The sequence below is a fragment of the Rhinoraja longicauda genome, chromosome 1 (assembly GCF_053455715.1).
Source record: "Rhinoraja longicauda isolate Sanriku21f chromosome 1, sRhiLon1.1, whole genome shotgun sequence".
NCBI classification, from domain to species: domain Eukaryota; kingdom Metazoa; phylum Chordata; class Chondrichthyes; order Rajiformes; family Arhynchobatidae; genus Rhinoraja; species Rhinoraja longicauda.
The window spans coordinates 69,834,649-69,857,600 of record NC_135953.1 but is presented as its reverse complement, the minus strand read 5'-3'; the positions used below and the strand labels follow the sequence as shown (position 1 = coordinate 69,857,600).

The 22,952-nt window shown below is 42.2% G+C and overlaps 1 protein-coding gene across 6 annotated transcripts in view; it reads left to right on the top strand.

Moving 5' to 3' along the window:
• Positions 1–21,120, top strand: part of nwd2 (NACHT and WD repeat domain containing 2) — a 115,457-nt gene extending 94,337 nt beyond the window's left edge. For 5 of the 6 annotated variants that reach the window (XR_013547306.1, XR_013547307.1, XR_013547303.1 and 2 more), the window contains 2 exons: positions 4,568–8,968; positions 17,221–21,120. Coding sequence is in view for 1 of the 6 variants with exons in the window: in XM_078400095.1 (XP_078256221.1) it covers positions 4,568–8,506 (3,939 nt within the window). In the remaining 5 variants the exon portion in view is untranslated. Of the gene's footprint in view, positions 1–4,567; positions 16,061–17,220 lie in introns of those variants that run through there. The other variant, XM_078400095.1, reaches the window with a different exon arrangement.
• The last annotated feature ends 1,832 nt before the right edge of the window (positions 21,121–22,952 follow it).

The following is a 22,952-nucleotide window of genomic DNA, read 5'->3' as shown; positions in this document are numbered from 1 at the left end:
ATTTCTGTTCATGACATCTTCTGCGAACATTGACAAATCCACACCCGACTCCTGAAGAGTGTTTTTGATCTGTTGGACAGGTGTTTGGGGATTTTTCTTTATTATAGAGAGAATTATTCTGTCATCAGCTGTGGAGGTCTTTCTTGGCCTGCCAGTCCCTTTTCGATTAGTAAGCTTTCTTTCTTCTTTATGATGTTCTAAACAGTTGATTTTGGTAAGCTTAAGGTTTGGCTGATGTCTCTAACAGTTTTATTGTTTCTCAGTCTCATAATGGCTTATTTGACTTTCATTGGCACAAGTTTGGTTCTCATGTTGATAAACAGCAATAAAAGTTTCCAAAGGTGATGGAAAGACTGGAGGGAAGACTGGGTGCTGAGAGCTCCCTTATACCTGCATTAAGGAGCCAATTAAACACCCCTGAGCAATTACAAAGACCCGTAAAGCCATGTGGCCCAAACATTATGGTGCCCTGAAGTGGGGGGACTATGTCTCATCACAGCTGTAATTTCTACATTGCTGGCATCCGTCCATCTGCGGGAGACGATGGTGCGGCTTGGCGTTGTCCTGCTTGGAGAGGGGGATTTTTCAGCTGTGGGTACACTTCCTTGTGTGGCTGACTAGGCCTATCCGTAACAGGCAGATCCTTGCACAGTTTTCACAGGCGAGGTCGTCTCTGGTCGTTGTTCTGGGGAGTCCATGGCTGCTGTTAGATAGAGAGTTAGCTAGAGCTCTAGGGGCTAGTGGAATTAAGGGATATGGGGAGAAGGCAGGCACAGGTTACTGATTGTAGGTGATCAGCCATGATCACAATGAATGGCGGTGCTGGCTCGAAGGGCCGAATGGCCTCCTCCTGCACCTATTTTCTATGTTTCTATGTAATGGCGGTGCTGGCTCGAAGGGCCGAATGGCCTCCTCCTGCACCTATTTACTATGTTTCTATGCTGTCTTTGACCATATTGCAGCGTTGGCGCCTGTGCTCCAGGGTCTTGAACCACACGCTGTCGTGATGTTTCATGCCCGCCTGGAGGCCCTTCCTCCACCTGTCACGGTCCTCAGCAGCCGCTTCCCTGTTGTCAGTGTCGATATTGAAGCTTGTCATATCCCTTTTAATTGTGTCCTTGTAGCGGAGCTTTGTTCTTCCTCTTGGTCTCCGAGCATTGGCAACCTCCTCGTAAAGCATGTCTTTGGGGATGCGCCCATAGTCCATCCCGTGTATATGTCCAGCGGAGGCTTGGTGAAACCAAAATGTATAAAAATGGTCTTTATTAAAATCTGACAATGTACGCTTTAACCACATGTGATTTTTTTCTATTACAAATCTCAAAATTGTGGCGTACAGAAGCAAATAGATAAATGATGTCTTTGTCCCAAACATTATGGAGGACACTGTAAATGGGGAAGGTCATGGTAAATCAAACATTAACCTGGAAAATGTGAGGTCATCCACTTTGGTAGAAAAAATTTAAATGTGGAGTCGTTTTAAAAATGAGAGATAGAAAGGTACTTGTTTTCAGAGGAATCTAGGTCCCTTGACAAAAACAAATCACTGAAAGTTAACTTGCGGGAACAGCAAGGAATTACAAAGGCAAATGATATGCTGACCATCACTGCAAGAGTATTTGAGCAGTAAAATAGAAATGTCATGCTCCAGTTATTTGGGGTGAGACTGCATCGGGAATATTGTGCACAAGTCTGATCTCCCTACCTAAGGCAAAATATGCTCCCAACCACAAGTTGTATTACATTGCATGATATTGTACCAGATCGTGTTAAATCCAGCCCGCGCCTCATGTTCACTCCCTCCAAGACGTCACCAGTCACACTCACTCTTACGTTTTGCAACCAGACGGCTCCGAATGCCCTGGACGACCTGCTGTTCCAAGTGCTCACAGGCAGATCTCCTGCCACCAGTGCCCAGGCATCAAGCACCACAAGATGTCCAGGGGCTGCACTGCTGGATTTTTAACTGCTTGTACTGCTAAAGCCTTGTCCACTACTAAATATCATCCATGATCAAAGATGTTTAGAAAGGTTGAAGGATTTGAAAGAGGAAACAAAATTCTACCATTCAAATAAACAAGGAATAAGGGCCAATTCGCCTGTTACTTGTGGTTGGAAAATACTGGAACCCATTATCAGAAACTTGATTACAATGCACTTAGAATGCCTTAACATGATTCAATAGATTTAACCTTTATTAATGAAAGGGAAGTCTTGCTTCATTAATCTGTTAGTATTTTTGAGGTTGTAATTGGGAAAGTAAATTGGAGTAACCATGGAAATACTGAAAAGATTATCAAGAAGTATTCGATAAAAGGGCCCAGGAAAGGGCATATAGAATTGCAGGTGGCATCGCAGAGTGGATTGAGAATTAGTTAACAGATGGGAAATAGAAAATGGAAATGAATGGATCATTCTCAGATCAGCAGGCCATAACTGATGAAGTAGCACAAAGATTGGTGCTTGGGTCTCAGCTATTTTCAAACTAACTAAATGAGCTTGGTGAGGGACTGAGAGCAAATCATTCATTTTCAAGTTCACATGTTATAGGAGTGGAATTAGATTATTCGGCCCATTGAGTCCACTCTGCCATGGCTGATCTCTGCCTCCTAATCCCATTTCCTGCCTTCTCCCCATAATCCTTGACACCCATTCTAATCAAGAATTTGTCTATCTCTGCCATAAAAATATCTACTGACTTGGCCTCCTTTTTGCTGACCAGACAGAGTTAATTTGGAAAATAAGCTGTGAGGAGGATGCAAAAGGCAGCAAAGCTACATGACTGTGCTAATAAACAAGCAAGAACCTGGTAAATTAATTATAGGGTGGTGAAACAAGAGTTTGTCAGTTTCTGTAGAATAAGTAGAAATGTGCATATTTTTATAAAAGAAGAAAGGTTGGGAAATGATGTCATTCAGAGGAATCTGAGTGTTTTACTGATATAACAAAATTGCATGCAATTAGGAAGTAAATGGCATGCTAACATACATTAAAAAGGGGTTAAGGAATGTGCAAGACAGTGTATGATTTTGTGGGGCATTGATGAGATAAAATCCAGAGTATTGTACCTGGACAGGATAATGCTGAGGCATTGAGAATCACCGGAGTTTAGAAAAAGAGGTACATAATCCAATTGAACTAAGTTTTTTTTGAAGGGTGACTAGTTAAATGCAGACAGAAGAGTCTCGAACTTTGTGGCTCAGATTCAGAATAAGTGATCAGCTACTTAGGACGGTTGTGAAAATAATTTTCTTTCAAAAGATAAAGAGTCTTAGGAATTCACCACACCAGAAACCTGGATTTTAACTGTTGATTATATTTAACAGAGAGATTATATTAGATTATACGGCAGCACGGTGGCGCAGCAGTGAAGTTGCTGCCTTACAGCACTTGCAATGCTGGAGACCCGGATTCGATCCTGGACACACTGCTGTCTGTATGGAGTTTGTACGTCCTCCGCATGGGTTTTCTTTGAAATCTTCAGTTTCCTCCCACACTCCAAAGACGTACAGGTATGTAGGTTAATTGGCTTGGTGTATGTGAAAATTGTCCCGAGTGAATATAGGATAGTGTTAATCTGCGGGTATTAATGTGCCACAGAAGGTTGTAGAAGCCAAGTCAGTGGATATTTTTAAGGCAGAGATAGATACATTTTTGATTAGTACAGGAGTCAGAGGTTATGGGGAGAAGACAGGAGAATGGGGCTAGGAGGGGGAGATAGATCAGCCATGATTGAATGGTGGAGTAGACCTGATGGGTTGAATGGCCTAATTCTACTCTTATCACTTATGACCTAATGACCTATGTCGTTGCGGACTCAGTGGGGCAAAGGGCCTGTTTCCGCGTTGTATCTCTACGAAACTAAACTTCGTGGCTCAGATTCAGAATAAGTGATCAGCTACGTGGGACTGACTTGAAGAGGTTTTTTTCCAAAGATAAAGAGTCTTTGGAATTCACAACAGAAACCTCTGGATTGTAACTGTTGACTACATTTAATAGAGAGATGGGTAGATTTCTGGACCCATCAGAGTATATGGGAAAAGGACGGGAAAGTAGATTTGAAGTGCAGGATTAGCCATGACACCACAAATGCAAACATCATATGGCCAGTTCTTGCTGTCAATTTTAATGTTCTTACGTCTTTTGCTGCTTACTAAACTGAAATATCACAATTAAATTTTATCTCAGAACTTGTAGTTCAGGGTTTCCCAACATAGAAAATCATCTGGTAGGATCAGATCCCAAAAATGCAGCATGTTCAATTCTTTTTAATCAACTAATTGAAAGTTAACTGGACGGAAATTTGTTTGAGGTCTAGTTAAGTGAGATTCCAGCCATCAGAATTTTTCCTATAATTTATGTTCTGCAATCATTGCAAAAGAAACTATAAATTGTTGCATTGTGGTTTTTAATCTACAGGCACCTTTGATTACCTGCATCCATCAAATCAATTATATCTCACTTATGTTTTCAAGCATTCACATATTAAGTAATAAAAATGAACATTAAATCATGTTATGTGTTCTGCACTATCAGTTCAATCTTATAACACTGTTTTAAATTTCAGGCCTACTCATGGCTCCAGGAGGAAATGGGCCCCGATTCTGATCCAGTTATAACTGTGAGGTTCTTGGGAACAACTGAATTAAGTTCAGAGCTTAAAACCTTATTGCAAAGTCTCTGTGAACAATTAGCCATTAACTACCGATGTCTCATACACAGTTATCCTCAAAAAGTACATGACCTGAGGGAATTATTCGTAAACCTACTGAATGAGTCTTCATTTCACCGGCCGTTGGTATTAATTTTTGATGCTCTGGAGCAGTTGTCAGATGGCGAGGAAGCTCGCAAATTGTGGTGGCTTCCCATTCAACTTCCGCGCTCGGTCCGAGTAATATTGTCAACGCTGCCCAACAAATATGGCATTTTGCAAAAACTGAGATGCTTCATACAAGACGATGATAATTACATTGAGCTGCCACAGCGTGACAGGAAGATATGCAGCCAAATGTTGAAGTGTCAGCTTCTGCAAGTGAAAAGAAAGGTCACCTCAGGTCAGCAGATCTATGTTAATGAAGCCCTGTCAAAGTGTACTCTGCCCATGTTTGTTAATCTGATCTACCACGAGGTCATGCAGTGGAGATCACACAAGGACGTTGACGAAACTTCACTTTGTGGGACGGTACATGAAAACATTGAGCATCTTTTCTCGTCACTTGAAACTAAGTGCGGATCAAGACTGGTCTCAAGAGCTCTTGGCTTTATCACAATGGCAAAAGCTGGACTGAGTGAAATGGAACTGGAAGATCTTCTTTCACTTGATAACCATGTGCTAAACGAAATCACAGCAAAGTCTGAGCTTCGGAATCCACTGCGAATACCATATTATTTCATCGCAAGGTTGAAGGAGGAGCTATGCGGATATTTAGTGGAGAGGCAGGTGAGGAGCGTTACACTTCTAGTTTGGGCAAACCGCCATCTTCATCTGATCGCTCAGAACCTCTACCTGCAGAACGAGGAAGACATACAAGAAATGCACAGCATCCTGGCAGATTACTTTTTAGGAGTATGGTCAGGGGGGAGACCGCGGTTGTTTCAGCTTGAGAAAGGTCAAGTCCGACCTCCAGACAATAACATCAAAAGCATGAATAAAGAAAATCAGACTGGCGAGCAAACCTTTGATCGGCAAGTCCCTGAACAACCGTGGGTCTTCCAGTGCAATCCATTGGAACCGGACATCTTTTTTGTGAACCATAGGAAGAGCACAGAGCTGCTGCATCATCTGACCAGAAGTGGGAGGACAGACGAGCTCATGTACAGTGTCATCATGAACTTCAGTTGGCTGTACATCATGATCAAAATTGGCCACCTTGACAAAGTCCTGTCGGACATCGATCTTGCCTACAATTACTCGCAGGAGAAAGAACTGAAGTTTCTAGCAAGGACGCTGCGAAGCATCAAGTTGAAAGTTTCAAAGAACCCAAGCTCGCTGTCTGCTGAGCTGCAGCAATGGCTATTGCCTGTCATTAGCTCTTTACCAAAGCTGAGGCACCTTTTACTGGAGTGCGACAAGGAGGGCCCAAAGTACTGCTCGATTGTGCCTTTGCATTCCTCCTTGGACGTGATGTACAGCCCCGAACGGCTCCCACTCACCAACAGCAATGCCCATGTGATCGAGGTGCTGCCAACGTCAAGCCCCAATGTGGTCATCGCCGCGTTGGAAAACGGTTCCATTACAACCTGGGACGTGGAGTCACATCAGATTCTGCGGCAAATCACAACTGCAAACTCTGCCGTGTTGGGAATGAAGCTGACACACGATGAGAAGTACCTGGTGGTGTCAACGACAAAAAATACACTGTTGATATACGACAATCATAATTCATGCCAGTTGTCAGAGGTGGAGGTCAAGGGTTCCAAGCACTGCATTGTGGGTGGGAGCAACTGCTTCATTTATGGCTTCACTTTATCAACTAACCATGCCCTTGCATGGTTGCAGGGCAGCAAAGACGTGCATGTGATTGACTTAATTTACGGCTGGCCACTCTACCAGTTCCACTGTTGGTATGAGGTTACTTGTGTGCAATGTTCTCCCGATGGTGTGTACGCGTTCTGTGGGCAGTACTTGAACACGACCACCATTTTCCTCTTGGGGAGTGGTGAAAAGCTCTCCACGGTGACATCAGAATTTTCTGGGGGTTACGTGAAATCCCTTCTCATTCTGGCCGCAGTTCAGGAAATGGTGATGATCGATAATGAGGGTAGCCTGTCTGTGTGGAACATAAATGAAATTACCAACCCCCAACTGATCGAGGACTTTGACTGCAGAGGGAAAGACAATGAAGTGGTGAGCCTAGAACTGCCGGAAGACCAAAGTGCAATCCTCATCTGTAAGACTTTCAGCATTGAGGTGTTGGACACCAGCATCTGGAAGGTGGCTGAGAAGTTCAAAGCAAAACGGAATGAGCGCTTCACATCAGCAGTTCTCTCCAAAAACGGTGACTCGATTATAGCTTCAATGGAGCATATGTCGTCGATACTAGTGTGGCGGAGAGATACCGGGCAGTGCATGGCAAGTTTGCAGGAAGTTTCTGGAGCCATTGTAAAACTGGTGAAATCCAACCAACACAATTTGCTGCTGTCCTTAACGAGCAATGGTATTCTATCTGTCTGGGATATCGACATCATAACGGCCATCTCAAACATCGACAAGACCGGGAAAGCAATTCAAAGCCTCCTCCTGCCGGGCAAAGGTGAACTCTTTTACACGCTGGATGGCTCAGAATCTGTTCACAAATGGAGTTTTAGCACAGGATACATTGAGGCTATATTTAAACACGAGAGCGCAGTGGAAAATTGTGTTCTCACATCATCAGGTGAGCTCATGGTCACTTCAGATGACAAGGGCAGCCAGTATATCTGGCACACCATCACTGGGGACAATATATTTCGCATCAATGGGCAGAGGATATCCCAGCTATTGATTACGCACAATGATCAGTTTGTAGTCTCGCTGTGTAACCAAGGCATCTCTCGGGTGTGGAGGCTGTCCACTGGCCATAAAGTCTGCAATATTCTGGTTCCCATGCAGAATGCTTTTATCACATATCCTAATACCTTTGTAATTGGTGTTTCAAAAAACAAGTTGCTGGCAGTCAGCTTGTGGACTGGAAGTGTGACGAAAAAGTTCTGCTGTGACGATGGTACCACCATTGTAAATTTCAAGCTGATCCCCGATTCCCCAGACTGTGTGGTTTTCATTACATCGTCAGAGACACTGTTTGTGTGGAGTGTGACCGAGGAAGCAGTGTGCAGGCGTGTGCAACTTCCCAATAATTTCCTCAAGAACCTGGAGGATTTTCAGATATCCCCCAATGGGAAACTGGGAATTTTGTCACGGGGCGACGACAACATCAACATCATGGATCTGCACAACGGAAAGCTGCGTCTCGTTCCCGCCACTGGCATCATCTGGCGCCAGAGGCTGTCACGTGACGGTCGGTACCTGGTGTACATTTGTTTAAGAAACTGCAGTGATGTTGAGGACAATGAGGCTATGTCCAGCTTAACTGTGGTCAGGTTGGCCGACGGGAAAAACATTGGAGCGTGTTCACTTTACAAGACGCCGGCTTTTCTCAGTCTCTCACATCGGCACCTGAACATCATCATAGGTTTTGATGACGGCAGCATTGGAACCTACACCGTCGTAGACCGAGTGGATGCTGCCTTAAAAATTAAAATAGCTACTTCGAACAGTCGACAGATTTTTAGTAACGCAGGTCAGCAGATCAGGCCTAAGCATGCAAATTTCATGTGCAAATATACAGCAGACTGCATTTGGAGAGAGTCTACTGAGATTTTTGCCAGGGATAGCCCGATTACAGTCTCTGATTCAAGTGAGACACAGGAAACAGCACCTACCAAAAAGCAACCTTACTGTTCCGATAAGGCAGGTTCAACATTACAAATAGACTACAAATGTCAGAACTTCGCAGCTGAAAGCTAAGCCATGTTTTTCGTGTGTGCATAAAGAGAAGTGTATACAGAAAAAAATATTTTAATATGCTGAGTGTGATTTTAAAAGTCACTCAAAGATACTTTGGTTTTGTTACTTTAGAGGAGAATTATTCGTTAATTCAAGGGGACTAATAACTCAGGATTAAAGTAAATATTCCGTTAACAAACTTATTTGTTTGCTATGACTTTTCCCAAACTTTGGTTGACGCTCTCAGTATGCTCATGTTTTTACAGCAACTGAATTAGCAAAATGTTTTAACTCTTGGGAATTCCAAGTAAATGGTTTACTCAGCCTCATATTTTCTTTATTAATTTTACCCCATCCTGATATCCTAGTACAATCCTGGCTCAACTAATTGTTGTTGACCTTTCATTCTTAGCAGGGAAGAAACCCATACGATAAATGTGAAAGTGAATTGATAATTTGACAAGATTATAGGGGGAAAGAACAGTGAGTAATTTAATTGATTACTTCGTTTTTTGAGTTTCATCCTTTTATTAATAATGAAGTCACACTTTTTAAAATAAAAGCACAGTGGGGTGAACATTTCCCTGCCATTCTCTGGATAAATCCCACTCAACGTTAATATTTACAACTGCAGAATGCCATTATTCTTATTCTTAATGTGCATTCTGGTTAAGGTAGTATTGTGAACAATTTGTGCTCTTACTATTCCATAGTGTTTAATTCATGAATAGAAAAATTAATTTGTGATACAAAGCATTCCAGGAATATATATTTAGAAATGATTCAATGATCTGATGTGACCCCTCCCATTTTTGTCCACATTGACCATTTTACGTTTCCAAGATTAACTTGATAATAGTTATTCATATCATGCACATTATTATGCATCAAGGCCATTAAGAAGTTGAACTTTCTAAATATAAAATAGTGAAAATTAGTATAAAAGATTAAGACGCGATTTGGCGGAGGAGTAGAAAGTCATGACAGGTTTAGGTAGGGATGTTAATTCTGTAAGCAGATAGTTCAAGGATCGTGGAAATAGATTTTCATGAAAAGATAAAGAGGAGATGATGGTGAGGAGAGCCTTTGATCTAGAAATTGTCTGTAGGGTGGTGGAAATAGAGTCATTAGGGGCTACCAGATGTTAGGCAGCACTAAAAAGACCAAATGACAGGGTTTTTGGAAAGGAGAGAGGACTGATTAAATAACATCCATAACTTCCTGAAAACAGCAATACAAATAGATATAGTGGTAAAGAATGCATATGGTATGCTTGCCTTCAATTGTCGGGCTATTGAGAGTCAGGAAGTCATGTTGCAGCCTTATCAGACTTTAGGTTGGCCGCATTTGGAGTATTGCATGCAGTTCTGGTCGCCCCATTACTGGAGGGGTGTGGAGGCTTTGGAAAGGTTTACCAGAATGCTGCCTGAATTAGGCATAACAGCTACATGGAGAGTTTAGACAGACTCGGTTTGTTTTCTCGGTAACGCTGGAGGTTGAGTGGAGACCTGGTAGAAGTGTATAAAATTATGAGATACACAGATAGAGTAGACAGTCAGAAGCTGTTCCCCAGGATGGAAATGTCAAATACTAGTGAGCATAGCTTTAAGATGAGAGGGGCAAAGTTTAAAGGAGATGTGCAAGTCCTTTATATAAAGCATAATGAATGCCTGGTACATGCTGCTGGGGTGATGGTTGAGGCAGATATGAGAGTGGTATCTAAGAGACATTTAGATAGGAACGTGAATATGCAGCGAATAGAGGGATATGGATTATGTGCAGGCAGATAAGAGTTGGTCTTGACATCATGTTCAGCACAAACATAGTGGGCTGCGTGGCCTGTGCTGTGTACTGTTCTTTGTTCTATCTTTTATGGATTCTTCCTAGAGCCAGCAGGGACTCAGTAAACTGAATGGCCTCATTCTGTGCTCTGGAAGTTCCATGATTCTAAAATGCAAATTTCTCTGGATGCAGTCATGCAGAAGCAGTTCGCAATGTAAATTCTTCCTGCTAGTTATCGAGTCATACAGCACAGAAACAGGCCCTTAGGCCCGACTTATTCATACCAGCCAAGATGCCTATTTATACTAGTCACACAAAGGTTTACTCACTAAACCTTTCCTATCGATGTACCTACCCAAATATCCCATAAATTCTGTTATTATATTTGCCTCAACCACTTCTTCTGCCGCCTCATTCTGTATACACACTGCCCCTTGTGTCGAAAAGTTGTCTTTTAATTTGCTATTAAATCTTTCCCCCTTACCTTAACCAAATGCCTTTTAGTTCTTTATTCCCCTATCCTAGGAAAAATAGACTATGTGCGTTCACCCCATCCCCCTCATGATTTTACACAGCCCTATAAGATCACCCCTCAGTCTCCCATGCTCCAAGGAATAATGTCCAAGCATGCCCAACCTTGCCCTACAACTCAGTCATTGTGACATCTCCAGCCACAGAACATCACACCATGTATAAATGCAGAAAATATTCAGCCACTCAGTCAACACGTGCGAGGAGAAAAAAAGTGAATGTTTAAGGTCAGTGTATTTTTCTCAGAACTGAGTGTTTCTAAAATGGATTCTGGAGTAAGGAGCATTGTGGTTTGTGGTTTGCATTGTTCCATCAACACTACAAATTATTTTGGTGTTAATTTAGGAAAGTAGCTCACCTGCCAAACAGTAAATAGCAAGAGCTAAAACTGCATCTACAAATAGGCAAGAGCACAAATCTTAGTCATAAAACTATTTATTTTGGAAACATGGACCTACCCCAACATTATTGTATTTCCACACATGATGTGGGTTAGCACCAAATAGTAGTGTTCCCATTTCGTAATTTCCGAGAGAGGAACAGGTATAAAATCTTACGTGATGTGATTCTACCTGGAATAATTGTGTAAACTGCACCTGGTGAAATGAACTGTAAATCACCAGCAGCTTAGCTACAAATGGTTTCAAACCTTTGTTGGAGGGTTGTGTTTCATTAAATTAATGAGCATTGTTGATTGTTTAATAACAAAGCATGTTTTGGAAAAGGTATGTGTTAAAACAACTTACCATTCAAAATTGAGGACTGTTCCAAAAGAGAGAGAGAGTTGTTTTTAATTCTTAGCGGAGGTTATTAGGCAATCACATTTTGGTGGTTTTATTGAAATAAGTTCAGGAAACTTCTCATTCTAAAAGTAGATAGAGTCATAGCCATACAGTGTGGAAATAGGCCCTTTGGCCCAACTTGCACACACCACCCAACTTGTCCCATCTATACTTGTCCCACCTGCCTGCTTTTGGTCCATTATCCCTCTAAACCTGTCCTTATCCATGCACCTGTCCAAATGCTTCTTAAATGTCGCGATACTAACTGTCTCAACTACCTCCTCCGGCTGCTCGTTCCATATACCCACGACCCTGATACACTAAAGATATATGTTAATCAGTAATATTCTGCAAAGGAGAGTACTTCCACTACTATAACAAAATGCAGTTAGGCCATAGAACAATGCTACAGCAGCATTAAAAACTGTTATTTGCATGGCTAACCTAATGCAAACAGTTATTGAAGAAAAATGCTTGAAACAACTTTTTTATTAAATGAAGACAGTTTTTTTATGATGCATTCATTAGGATAAATTTGGCCTTTGACTGTCATCATAAGCAATTATCCTCTACCCCCATTAGCACTAAACAGAATCAACATTTACTGGATTATGCTTTGAGGGCAGGTAGTCACTTCTCTTAACTTTGCACATATTGTAATGGTTTTACGTTGCACTCTGCTTTGGAGATAGGATTTTACTGTCTTCAACAGAATTGAATTTCAAAATTGGAATGCGGTGCACAGCTGCTGCTGTTTTTGCATATTTAGCACAGGCAGTCGAGGCCAATCTCATTGAAATGTACAAGATTTTAAGAGGCTTTGACAAGGTGAGTAGTAGAGTTGATGTTTCCCCTGGCTCAACTGTTGAGAATCAAAGATCACCGTCTCAAAATAAGGAGAATTTTTTTCAAACAGATATAGGCAGAGATTTTATTCACCCAAAGGGTAGTGAAACGTTCAAAGTTACTACCATAGAGGGTTGTGGAAGCACAGATACTAAGTACATTCAAGGTGGAGTTTAGTTTAGTTTGGAGATACAGCAGGGACACAGGCCCTTCAGCCCACCAATTCCACGCCGACCATCGATGACCTGTTCACACCAGTTCTATGTTATCCCACTTTCTCATCCACTGTATACACATTATGGGCAATTTTACACAGGCCTATTAACCTACACACATCCTTGGGTGGGGGAGGAAATTGGAGGAAACTCACACAGTCACAAGGAAAACGTGAAAACACCTCACAGTCAGCACCCAAGGTCAGATCGAACCGGGTCTCCAGCACTGAGGCAGCTGCTCTACCAGCTGTGCCATTGTACAATGCTTGTTCAATAGATATGTACGTTTTCAAGGAATCAATGGATACGGGATTAATATAGGAAATTGCCACAGAGATAAAAGATCAGTCTTTTCTAACAATGGCAGAGAAAGGCACAAAGGGCAGAATGGCCTTTTACTGCTTCAGCTCGTTAGGTTTCTTATGAACTCTCAATGCCATAAGCTAGGTTTAAATCCATTATTGCCACTTCCCCAACACTTACCAGCAGGTTAACAAAGATGGGGCTCCATTCCTGACCATTGAACATTGATCTTTCCCCAAAGATAGAGTTGTAGCAATTAACTCACCAGACAAGCCACCAGAGTTCAGCACCATTGATCTAAAAACATGAGTTGGAATTCTGCTAGGCTTGCTAAAGAATTTAAATGGAAGTGATTCAATAAATCTGAGGGAACAAAAGTTGGTCTCAGTAATGAAAGCATGAACCTGCCAAATTGCTGTTCATTGTATCAGGTTCACTAATGTCTTTTGTGGAAGGAAACCTGCCATCTTTACCAGCTCTGCCCTATATGTACTGTAACTCCAATCTCATCAACGGGGATGACTTATAAATGTATCCTCAATTTTCGTGTTGGACATTAAATGCTGGCATTGCCATCAAAGTCCATAGTGCATGAATGAATGAAAGACTGAATAAAAAAAGACTAAGTTAGTATATACCAGGTGAAGGATGCCACTAGGCTTCCCTATCTCCCCTTCCTCCATGTTAGTATTCATTATCCAGGCTGTAGTATGATTGAAGGCTACTAAGTTAAAGTACCCACCATTTGGAGAAAAATAGATGACTGATGATGGACTAGACTTTGGCTTCTGGTCATTTCTGGTGCATTCTGGTTCAGAGATCATTCTTTACACAACTCCTTGGTTCACTCATCCCTTCCCACTCAAACCACCCCCTCTCCAAGGACTTTTCCCTGCAACCACAGGAGATGCAACAACTGTTCCTATACCTCCTCCCTTGACCCCATCCAGGGGCCCCAGCAGTCCTTCCAGGTGAGACAGAGATTCACAGGTACCTCCTCTAACGTCATCTACTGCATCCGGTGTTCTCGGCGTAGCCTCCTGTACATCGGTGAGAACAGGCGTAGACTCAGCAACCGTTTCGCTGAACACTTATGCTCGGTCCACCAAAGCCTGATGGATCTCCCAGTTGATAACCATTTTAACTCTGATTCCCATTCCCATACTGACGTTTCTGTCCTGGGCTGCCTCCATTGCCAGAGTGAGGTCGCATGTAAATTGGAGGAACAGCACCTCATATTTTGCAATGCGTAGCTTACAACCCAGTTGAATCCTCTAATGTTAGATCACTTCTCCAAACACTCATTCGCCCCCCACCACTAAAGGTCCGTTAACCTTTTCCACAGTTTGCAACAATGTATCCCCTTTGGGATCACACAAAGGGGATACATTGTGTGATCCCCTTCAAGGGCGGCACGGTAGCGCAGCAGTAGAGTTGCTGCTTTACAGCGAATGCAGCGCCGGAGACTCAGGTTCGATCCTGACTACAGGTGCTGCACTGTAAGGAGTTTGTACGTCCTCCCCGTGACCTGCGTGGGTTTTCTCCGAGATCTTCGGTTTCCTCCCACACTCCAAAGACGTACAGGTATGTAGGTTAATTGACTGGGTAAATGTAAAAAATTGTCCCTAGTGGGTGTAGGATAGTGTTAATGTGCGGGGATCGCTGGGCGGCGCGGACTTGGTGGGCCGAAAAGGCCTGTTTCCGCGCTGTATATATATGAATATGATATGATATGACACACCATCCATCGCCAACAATTGGCCTATCAGGGAATCTCCCTGTCTGAGGTCATTTGTTGCCAGCTCAGGTTTGTTCTGCACTTTTCTTGCCTCCAGTTCCCCCCGATAATCAGTCTGAAGAAGGGTCCCAACCCAAAAAGTCACCTATCCATTTTCTCCAGAGATGCTGCCTGACCCGCAGAGTTACTCCAGCACTTTGTGTCCGTGCCTTCTGTGGTTGGTCATTTTTATTGCTATTTCCAGTGAATGGCTGAACAGCAGGCGAAGAAGAGGGCATGCACAAAATGAGACCTTTCAGTCAATTAAATGAACAAAGTGAAATTGTTACAAGCTACATATGATCCTCCTCACCCAGATTTCCTCCATGCACTCTACCTGGGGAATAGTTAAAGATCAAAGTACAAAATGAAGAAAACTTGTTTCGTGGTATTTTGCACACATTAGTGTGGTTTAAACTTTCCATTCTTAGCACCAGTGTACTTTTAGCTACGTGGTTCAACTAACTCATATTCTCGTGTACTTTGGGTAGTGTGGTAACCTTTCAGGCACGTTTTTCAGCCTATTTCTCGTCAATTGCTTCAAAATAAATCTTATTTACACAAAATTTCCAGTTATTTAGTTATTTACACGAGTAAATCCAAATCCAAACATAGGACAATGGAACCTAATCTCAGACAGCAATAGTGGTTCATTTACTGGAAATCATTTATCAGAGCTTATCAGCAACCACATTGTTAGGTCACCCTGGCCTACCTATGTTATTCTAAGTTTGGATGTTAGAGGAAAATAACTTACCTTTTGTATATTTACATGTGTGCAGAAAAATGCAGAGCAGCAATGTCCGTTTCTATTAGAGTTATGGAGCCTCATGAGACTTGAGTGTGGATCAGAATTGAAGTAACTTTGGTAATTGAAGTCACTCTAAGACTCTATGACTCTATTCCATTTCCATATTTCCTTACCAATAGAGTCCAGGTCACTGAAGCTGTGAGATGGTAGCTTCACCAGCCGCCTCCCAGCCTCAGCGAGCCGCTGCACATTGGCAATATTAAACATCTCTGCATTGGAAACAGAATCCATTCATTCTGGCTCAGATGAATGCAATTGTGCTCTGACATACGGAGACTGCAGACTTGCCAGCGCTCATCTGAATTCTGTATTTAGAGCACATAGTACAACGGGACAGTACAGGAGTGGGCCCTTCAGCCCACAATGTCCCCATCGAACATGATGCCAAGACTGATCTCATCTGCCTGTATATGATCCATAACCTTCTACACCGTGCACTTTTATGTGGCTATCTAAAACCCTCTGGAATGCCACCATCGGATCTATCTCCAGCACCACCCGTGGCAATGCATTCCAGGCCCCCATCACACTCTGTGTTTAAAAAAACTTACCCCGCACATCTCCATTAAACTCCCCCCCCCCCCCCCCCCCACCCCCACACCTTAGAACTATGCCCTCTAGTATTGGACATTTACACCTTGTGAAAATGTTTCTGACTGTCTACACAATCTAAGCCCCTCATAATTTGATATACTTTCATCAAGTCTCCCCATAACCTCCAATGTTCCAGAGAAAACAATCCAAGTTTATCCAACCTCGCCTTGTAGCTGAAACCCTCTAATCCTGGCAGCATTCTGGAAAACCTCCTGTGCACCCTCTCCAAAAGCCTCCACATCCTTCTTATAATGGGGCAACCACAAATGCACACTGTAATTCTCTTCCAAGTATCACTGTGCTCCATCATAACATTTTACAAACTTCAAAATATAAAGTAGCCAGTGTGTTGTCGTGTATGGTCATCTAAAATATTATACAGAACTGAAGGATAAATTACCACCTCAAAAACCTCCTCTCTCAATGGTTGGCATGAACATTTAGAGTTCGACAATTGCAAAAGCTACCATTTACCATTGATAGGATTATCAATAGTATTTAATATAACATTGTATCATGTAATTAGAGGAGAGGATTTTACTTTGTTAGGACTGTAGATATATAGTGAAAATGAATATGCTTATATTAAATTGCATGGTACATATTGCAATTAGGCTATTGGACAGGTGGCTGATGAAAATATATTGGATTGCTAGCTCTCTACAGACCAGTAATGTTTTACCTTCTCCTGAAAGGCTTATTTTCCTGCCTCTTTGCACATTCCAATCTGTTTATCTGGCTCAACCAGAATAAGACGAATAGGACAGTTATACAGATCCACACCACATTCAGAAGTTGCTCTAAAATTTTGAACTTCAAATTTCTACTGCATCTTAAAATTAAAGTTAAGCACAGAAAATCTCATCCCACAGAACCCTGTTGAACATGAGGTAGATTGTCGAGATGTTCGGATTATCCCATGTGACACTCTAATTTTCAGTAAATTCCTTTTTTTTCTGTTTCTTTCCCTTGCCAAAACCTATCTCCAAATTTTCAGTCCAATTGTTCTGAAGTTGGTGGCACAAACAGGGGCTCTAAATGGAAGCTATCATTGTTTATTTATTCCCCAACCCTGGAATGGGTGTTCTTCTCAGGCAATCCTTTGGGATCGAGGATGATTTGCTCCACGTCGGTTTCGTGGGTTCTGAGGTGAATGATGGGGTCAATGTGGGAAGCACAGACTATTCCACAGATAGCTTGGCGGATTGGTAGTTTGTATGGTGGTGTGCACCTTCTACCACTTACCCAGGGCTACTGTGGACTCCCCAGGCACATCTAGGAAGTTCTCAGTATCATCTCGAATTATGTGGTCAGGGGACAGAGGCTCTCAGCACACAATGATGTAACATTTCTGAGCACACCCTTGAATCTTTTTCTCCAATTGCCTGACCTCTTCCCATGGTAGACGTGGGAATAGAGTGAATGGCAGCAGGCTATTGACAGGAAAGGACGTAAAATTACTGAAGGACTTTGACCTGACTTGATATCCAGCAGAGCTGGTCACCAAGGTCAACCACAGGAAACCCAGCTACTGTTACTGAGAGGGCTGAAATTCATCTTTAATCTGAACTTCAATCATGTGTGCTACAATATTGCACTAAGCCATGCCATGGACTCCGCTCCTGCAAATGACATTGAAATATTTTCATGGCATTGAGTTTAGTTTGGAAACAAAGGACGCTTTCATTCCAAAGAAAAATTAGATGTTTATTTCTCACTGTACTGGATTTTGTCTGCCAGACTGGAAAAGCAACATAAGGATATAAAGAAACCATCATTGCTCAAACAAGGGTACGGACTGTTCTCCCAGCTCTGTTTGATCGGTAGTGTTTCATGGCCACGCTACTTGATACAGCATCAGAACCATAATATCAGCAAGTTCTGAGAAAAGATTACGCCATGCAAACCATTAATCATTATAGAGGCAAAATGACAGTATGTTGCAATCACACCTTAACTGCAGCAGCAGAAGCACAGAATGACTTTCGACATACAGAGCGGAAACAGGCCCTTCGGCCCACCGAGTCGGTGCCGACCAGCGATCAACCTGTACACTGACACTATCCTACACACTTGGAACAATTTATAATTTTTTACCAAAGCCAATCAACCTACCAACCTGTATGTCTTTGGAGTGTGGGAGGAAACGGGAGCAGCCATGGAAAACCCACGCAGTCACAGAGAGAACGTACAAACTCCATACAGACGGCACCTATAGGCAGGATCGAACCTGGGTCTCTGGCACTGTAAGGCAGCAACATTACCGCTGTGCCACGGTGTCACCCTTAATGCTTTACATATTGAACACCAAACCCAACCAGTGGAGGTAATGAGCTGAAGGGTGTAACCATCACTACTTGTTTTTTCCAGTACTCAATGGTCCACAACCAACTGCATTTCTTTGAGTTCAATGTAGAGATCAGTCTGTAATTCACTTTGCTGTCAGCCTTAACAATCCAGATTGCAAAATAGCAAAGCACCTGCTCTGATTACAAAAGCCTCATAGATTATTTTAGAAATGTGCATTCTTCCAACGTGACAGAGCATTTCTTTCCTCCAGAATGCAGGAGGATAACGGTTTCTTCCGAGAACATTTGTGTCAATTTCTAAAAATTACTGAATAAAGAATTTAAATGAGTTCTGATACTTATTTTTTAAACAACCATGTTGGATCGATGGTCCGGAAGCTGTTGCCAGTTGCATGCCACTCACACTCACCTCTCTCCTATGTGATGGATACATAAGGTAATAAGGAATAGGAGTAGAATGAGGCCATTCAGTCCATCAAGTCTACCCCGCCATTCACTCATGGCTGATCTATCTCTCCCTCCTAACCCCATTCTCATGCCTTCTCCCCATAACCTCTGACATCTGTACTAAAAAAAGAATCTATCTATCTCTGCCTTAAAAATATCCTCTGACTTGGCTGAATTCCACAGATTCACCACCCTCTGACTAAAGACATTTCTCCTCACCTCTTTCCAAAAAGTACGTCCTTTAATTCTGAGGCTATGACTTCTAGTTCTAGACTCTGCCACTAGTGGAAACATCCTCTCCACATCCACTCAATCCAAGCCTTCCTCTATTCTGTATGTTTCAATGAGGTCCCCCTCATTCTCCTGAATTCCAACGAGTACAGGCCCTGAGCCGACAAATGCTCATCATAGGTTAACCTACAAAATTCCTGGGATCATTCTTGTAAACCTCCTCTGGACCCTCTCCAGAGCCAGCACATCCTTCCTAGTAGCGAAATGTGCTTTAACAAAATGTGTTATGGCAAAGAAAAATCAAGGGCCTGGAAACATTGTATAAAATGTATTATTAAAGTTATTTTCTCATAACATTTTGTCATTAAAAGTTCAGTCCCAGAACAATCACAAATTCCTTTTAAAGTCCTCCATCCAAATGACACTATACAATGATATATTGCACATGTTTGAATACCATTTCAGCAAAGGTCGATTGTGCATGCTGTAGATCCTTCTTGTAGAAGTGGGCTTTCACAACATGTGAAACCTTCGCAATGCAACTTAAAGGTCACTTGCTCAACCACGATCCATTGATGCAGAGTCTGGCAGTTAGAAACTCCAGATTAGTCCCTATTATACTCCTACTTCATTCTGCATGGTAGATCATCTTCAGACCCCCATTAGAAGTTAACTGTCCAATCGCATCCCAGTCCTACTCATTGGGATCCAAACTGTACCTTGGTACAGGTGACAATAAACCAACCTAAACTAAAATAAACTAAGCTCCCAATCAACTCCCAATCCCCACTGACCAAAGCATTGGAACTCCCACCATTCAAACCCAACTATATTCCTCTGCTCGCTCTGCCTTAACACAGGATAGGCCCTTGTGCACACAAACTATGCAAGAACTGTTCTATTGTCAACAATGCCTTGAACATTGTGCCCAATGGAATTTTGCAGCAGGCGGCCCGTGCACAAAACACGCATTGTCAGAACAATGCAGTTGGTCTAATGTGTCTTTCTTGGCATGGAACAGTTTCTCAGCCAATGTGCATTAATCTGATGTAATACAGCACTAACAAGTACCTTGGGACAAAATTCTGAATCGAGTCCATGAGTTGGAACAAATTTTGTGGCAATTCATATTTAGAATTGGCACCATGTTCACACATGGCCTAACCTTGACACCCGAGGCCAAGCCAAAATTGGACCTTAAGGCTCACTGTTTGGTCTCAAATGTAATGTGGATGAACTGATGGCAGGTTGTTTCTTCACACCCAACCTGTTCCCTTCTCAAAAGATAATTGTTTGCACCATATTAGGTGGTGATCTAACAGAAAGTGGGGAGACATTGTAAGTGCAATGGACGTGGGGAGAATTTCAATTCTTCCCAGCCCCCTAGAATTAAAAAAAACATTTTAATACATTATGTTGGTGGTCACGGACCTGAAGAATCGTAAACTGAGCAGTCACAGCTCAGCAGATTTCACCAGAGGGGACCTAAAACAAATATCAGGGTTCATATCCCTGTAGGCATATTGCCAGACTGTAGATGCCGATCAGGCATAGGATGTTGCATCTTGATCTTCGTTCACAGAAAACGTACCATCAAGAGGTCAACTAACTAATCCAAAGTGTGCTGTAGCAAATCAAAGCTGTTATAAACCCATCAAAGTGAAGGACACTGCAGATATCTTTAATACACTCTTCATCAAGTGATATAATGTTTTATAAATTGGCTATGTTGTGCATATTATTTAATGGTGAATGTTACAAAAAAGCTAATTAATTCAAGATTAAAAATTGTTATAGAAGTGTTTGCATTTCAAATATCAGTGCAGTTAGTGATATGTCAGGTATTGGAACAGCTTTTTTGATTGTGGCCCTAGACATACAGAATGTTTTTTAATGTAATAATTTGTACTGTTGAAAGTAACCACCCTATATGCTTTGCAGAGATTTATATTTTTCATAAATGTTCTATTTATTTAAGGTTTTGTTACAAAGTTGCATTTATTAGAAAGGATAATAAAAATGTGATGAGCACTAAAATGCCTTGTGAATGCATTGTTTATTTTAATAAAAATCAGAATGGAAATAACCCTTCTCTCGGGCTCTTGAATGTAACAAAAAGTAAGAGCTTGAATGTGTAACATTAATCTTGAACACTTATAATATATTACTGCATCCACTGGCTCACACCATGAATTACTTTGTAGGGTAAGTAGATTTAAGTGGCAGAGTACATCCACTGTCGAAACCATATAAAAATTAATTCTTCCAAATAATGAGCAGGAATGCTATAATCCGGAAGTGATGGTCCTGCATGAAACCGGTGCATGTAATCCATTCCACTTCCAAATGGCCACTGTCCAAAAACAGAAAAATAGCTCTAACTCAGTACAGTTTGGCAAGTTCAATAGACAATAGACAATAGACAATAGGTGCAGGAGTAGGCCATTCAGCCCTTTGAGCCAGCACCGCCATTCAATGCGATCATGGCTGATCACTCTCAATCAGTACCCCGTTCCTGCCTTCTCCCCATACCCCCTCACTCCGCTATCCTTAAGAGCTCTATCCAGCTCTCTCTTGAAAGCATCCAACGAACTGGCCTCCACTGCCTTCTGAGGCAGAGAATTCCACACCTTCACCACTCTCTGACTGAAAAAGTTCTTCCTCATCTCCGTTCTAAATGGCCTACCCCTTATTCTTAAACTGTGGCCCCTTGTTCTGGACTCCCCCAACATTGGGAACATGTTTCCTGCCTCTAATGTGTCCAATCCCCTAATTATCTTATATGTTTCAATAAGATCCCCCCTCATGAGGATTGGAATGCCAGCTGAAGCAAAAGGAAACTTTCGTAACGATGCATCTAGCTAATGTTTTTTCTGTAAAGTGCACTGAAGCATAAGAGTAAAATGAACTACGCCATAAAATGGCTGATCTGAAGAAACTTAATGGTGACAGCAAGTGGACTAAAAGAGCTCATCTCTCTGTTTCATGAATAGAAGGATCACGAAAAAAGGCAAGAAAATACGGAAACACTTGGCAATACATTGAAACGTTCCTGTCGTAATTTTATTCGAGGAGACAATAACCTTCACCCACACAATGCACAGCAGCTATTTGTGTTGATAGTAAACATCTCCTCTGTTTTGATGAAGAGGTGGAATGCTCATTTTGTACATCACTGGGAATGATTTTAAGCCGGGAGGCATTCACTAGAGGCGGGGATACCAAACATTGCTGACCTGCTAGCTGCATATTGAGAATAAAATATCACATCTGAAATTTTAATTGTTAGGCTAGGTATTTGAACAATGGAAATTGATGCCTAACTTGCAAACCTTTGAGGCAACCTCTCCCACACTCTCCGCCATCTTCCATTTGGTGGGGAAGGGATAGAACATACCTCCCTGGTGTACAATGGTGTGGTGGGACAATAGACAATAGGTGCAGGAGGAGGCCATTCGGCCCTTCAAGCCAGCACCGCCATTCAATGTGATCATGGCTGATCATTCTCAATCAGTACCCCGTTCCTGCCTTCTCCCCATACCCCCTGACTCTGCTATCCTTAAGAGCTCTATCTAGCTCTCTCTTGAATGCATTCAGAGAATTGGCCTCCACTGCCTTCTGAGGGAGAGAATTCCACAGATTCACATCTGTGGAATGGACAAAGTAACTGGCAATCCAGGAGAGTTGCCTCTGTCTACCTAGTTCTTGGCCTACCTGATCTTTGTCAACTGTAGTCCAAACTCCAAGTTCCAGGGAGCATTTAAAGAGAGGAGATTTGACCCTCCGAAACGAACCTTCACCAATTCTGGGCCTTTGCACTGCTGAACTGTGTAACATTC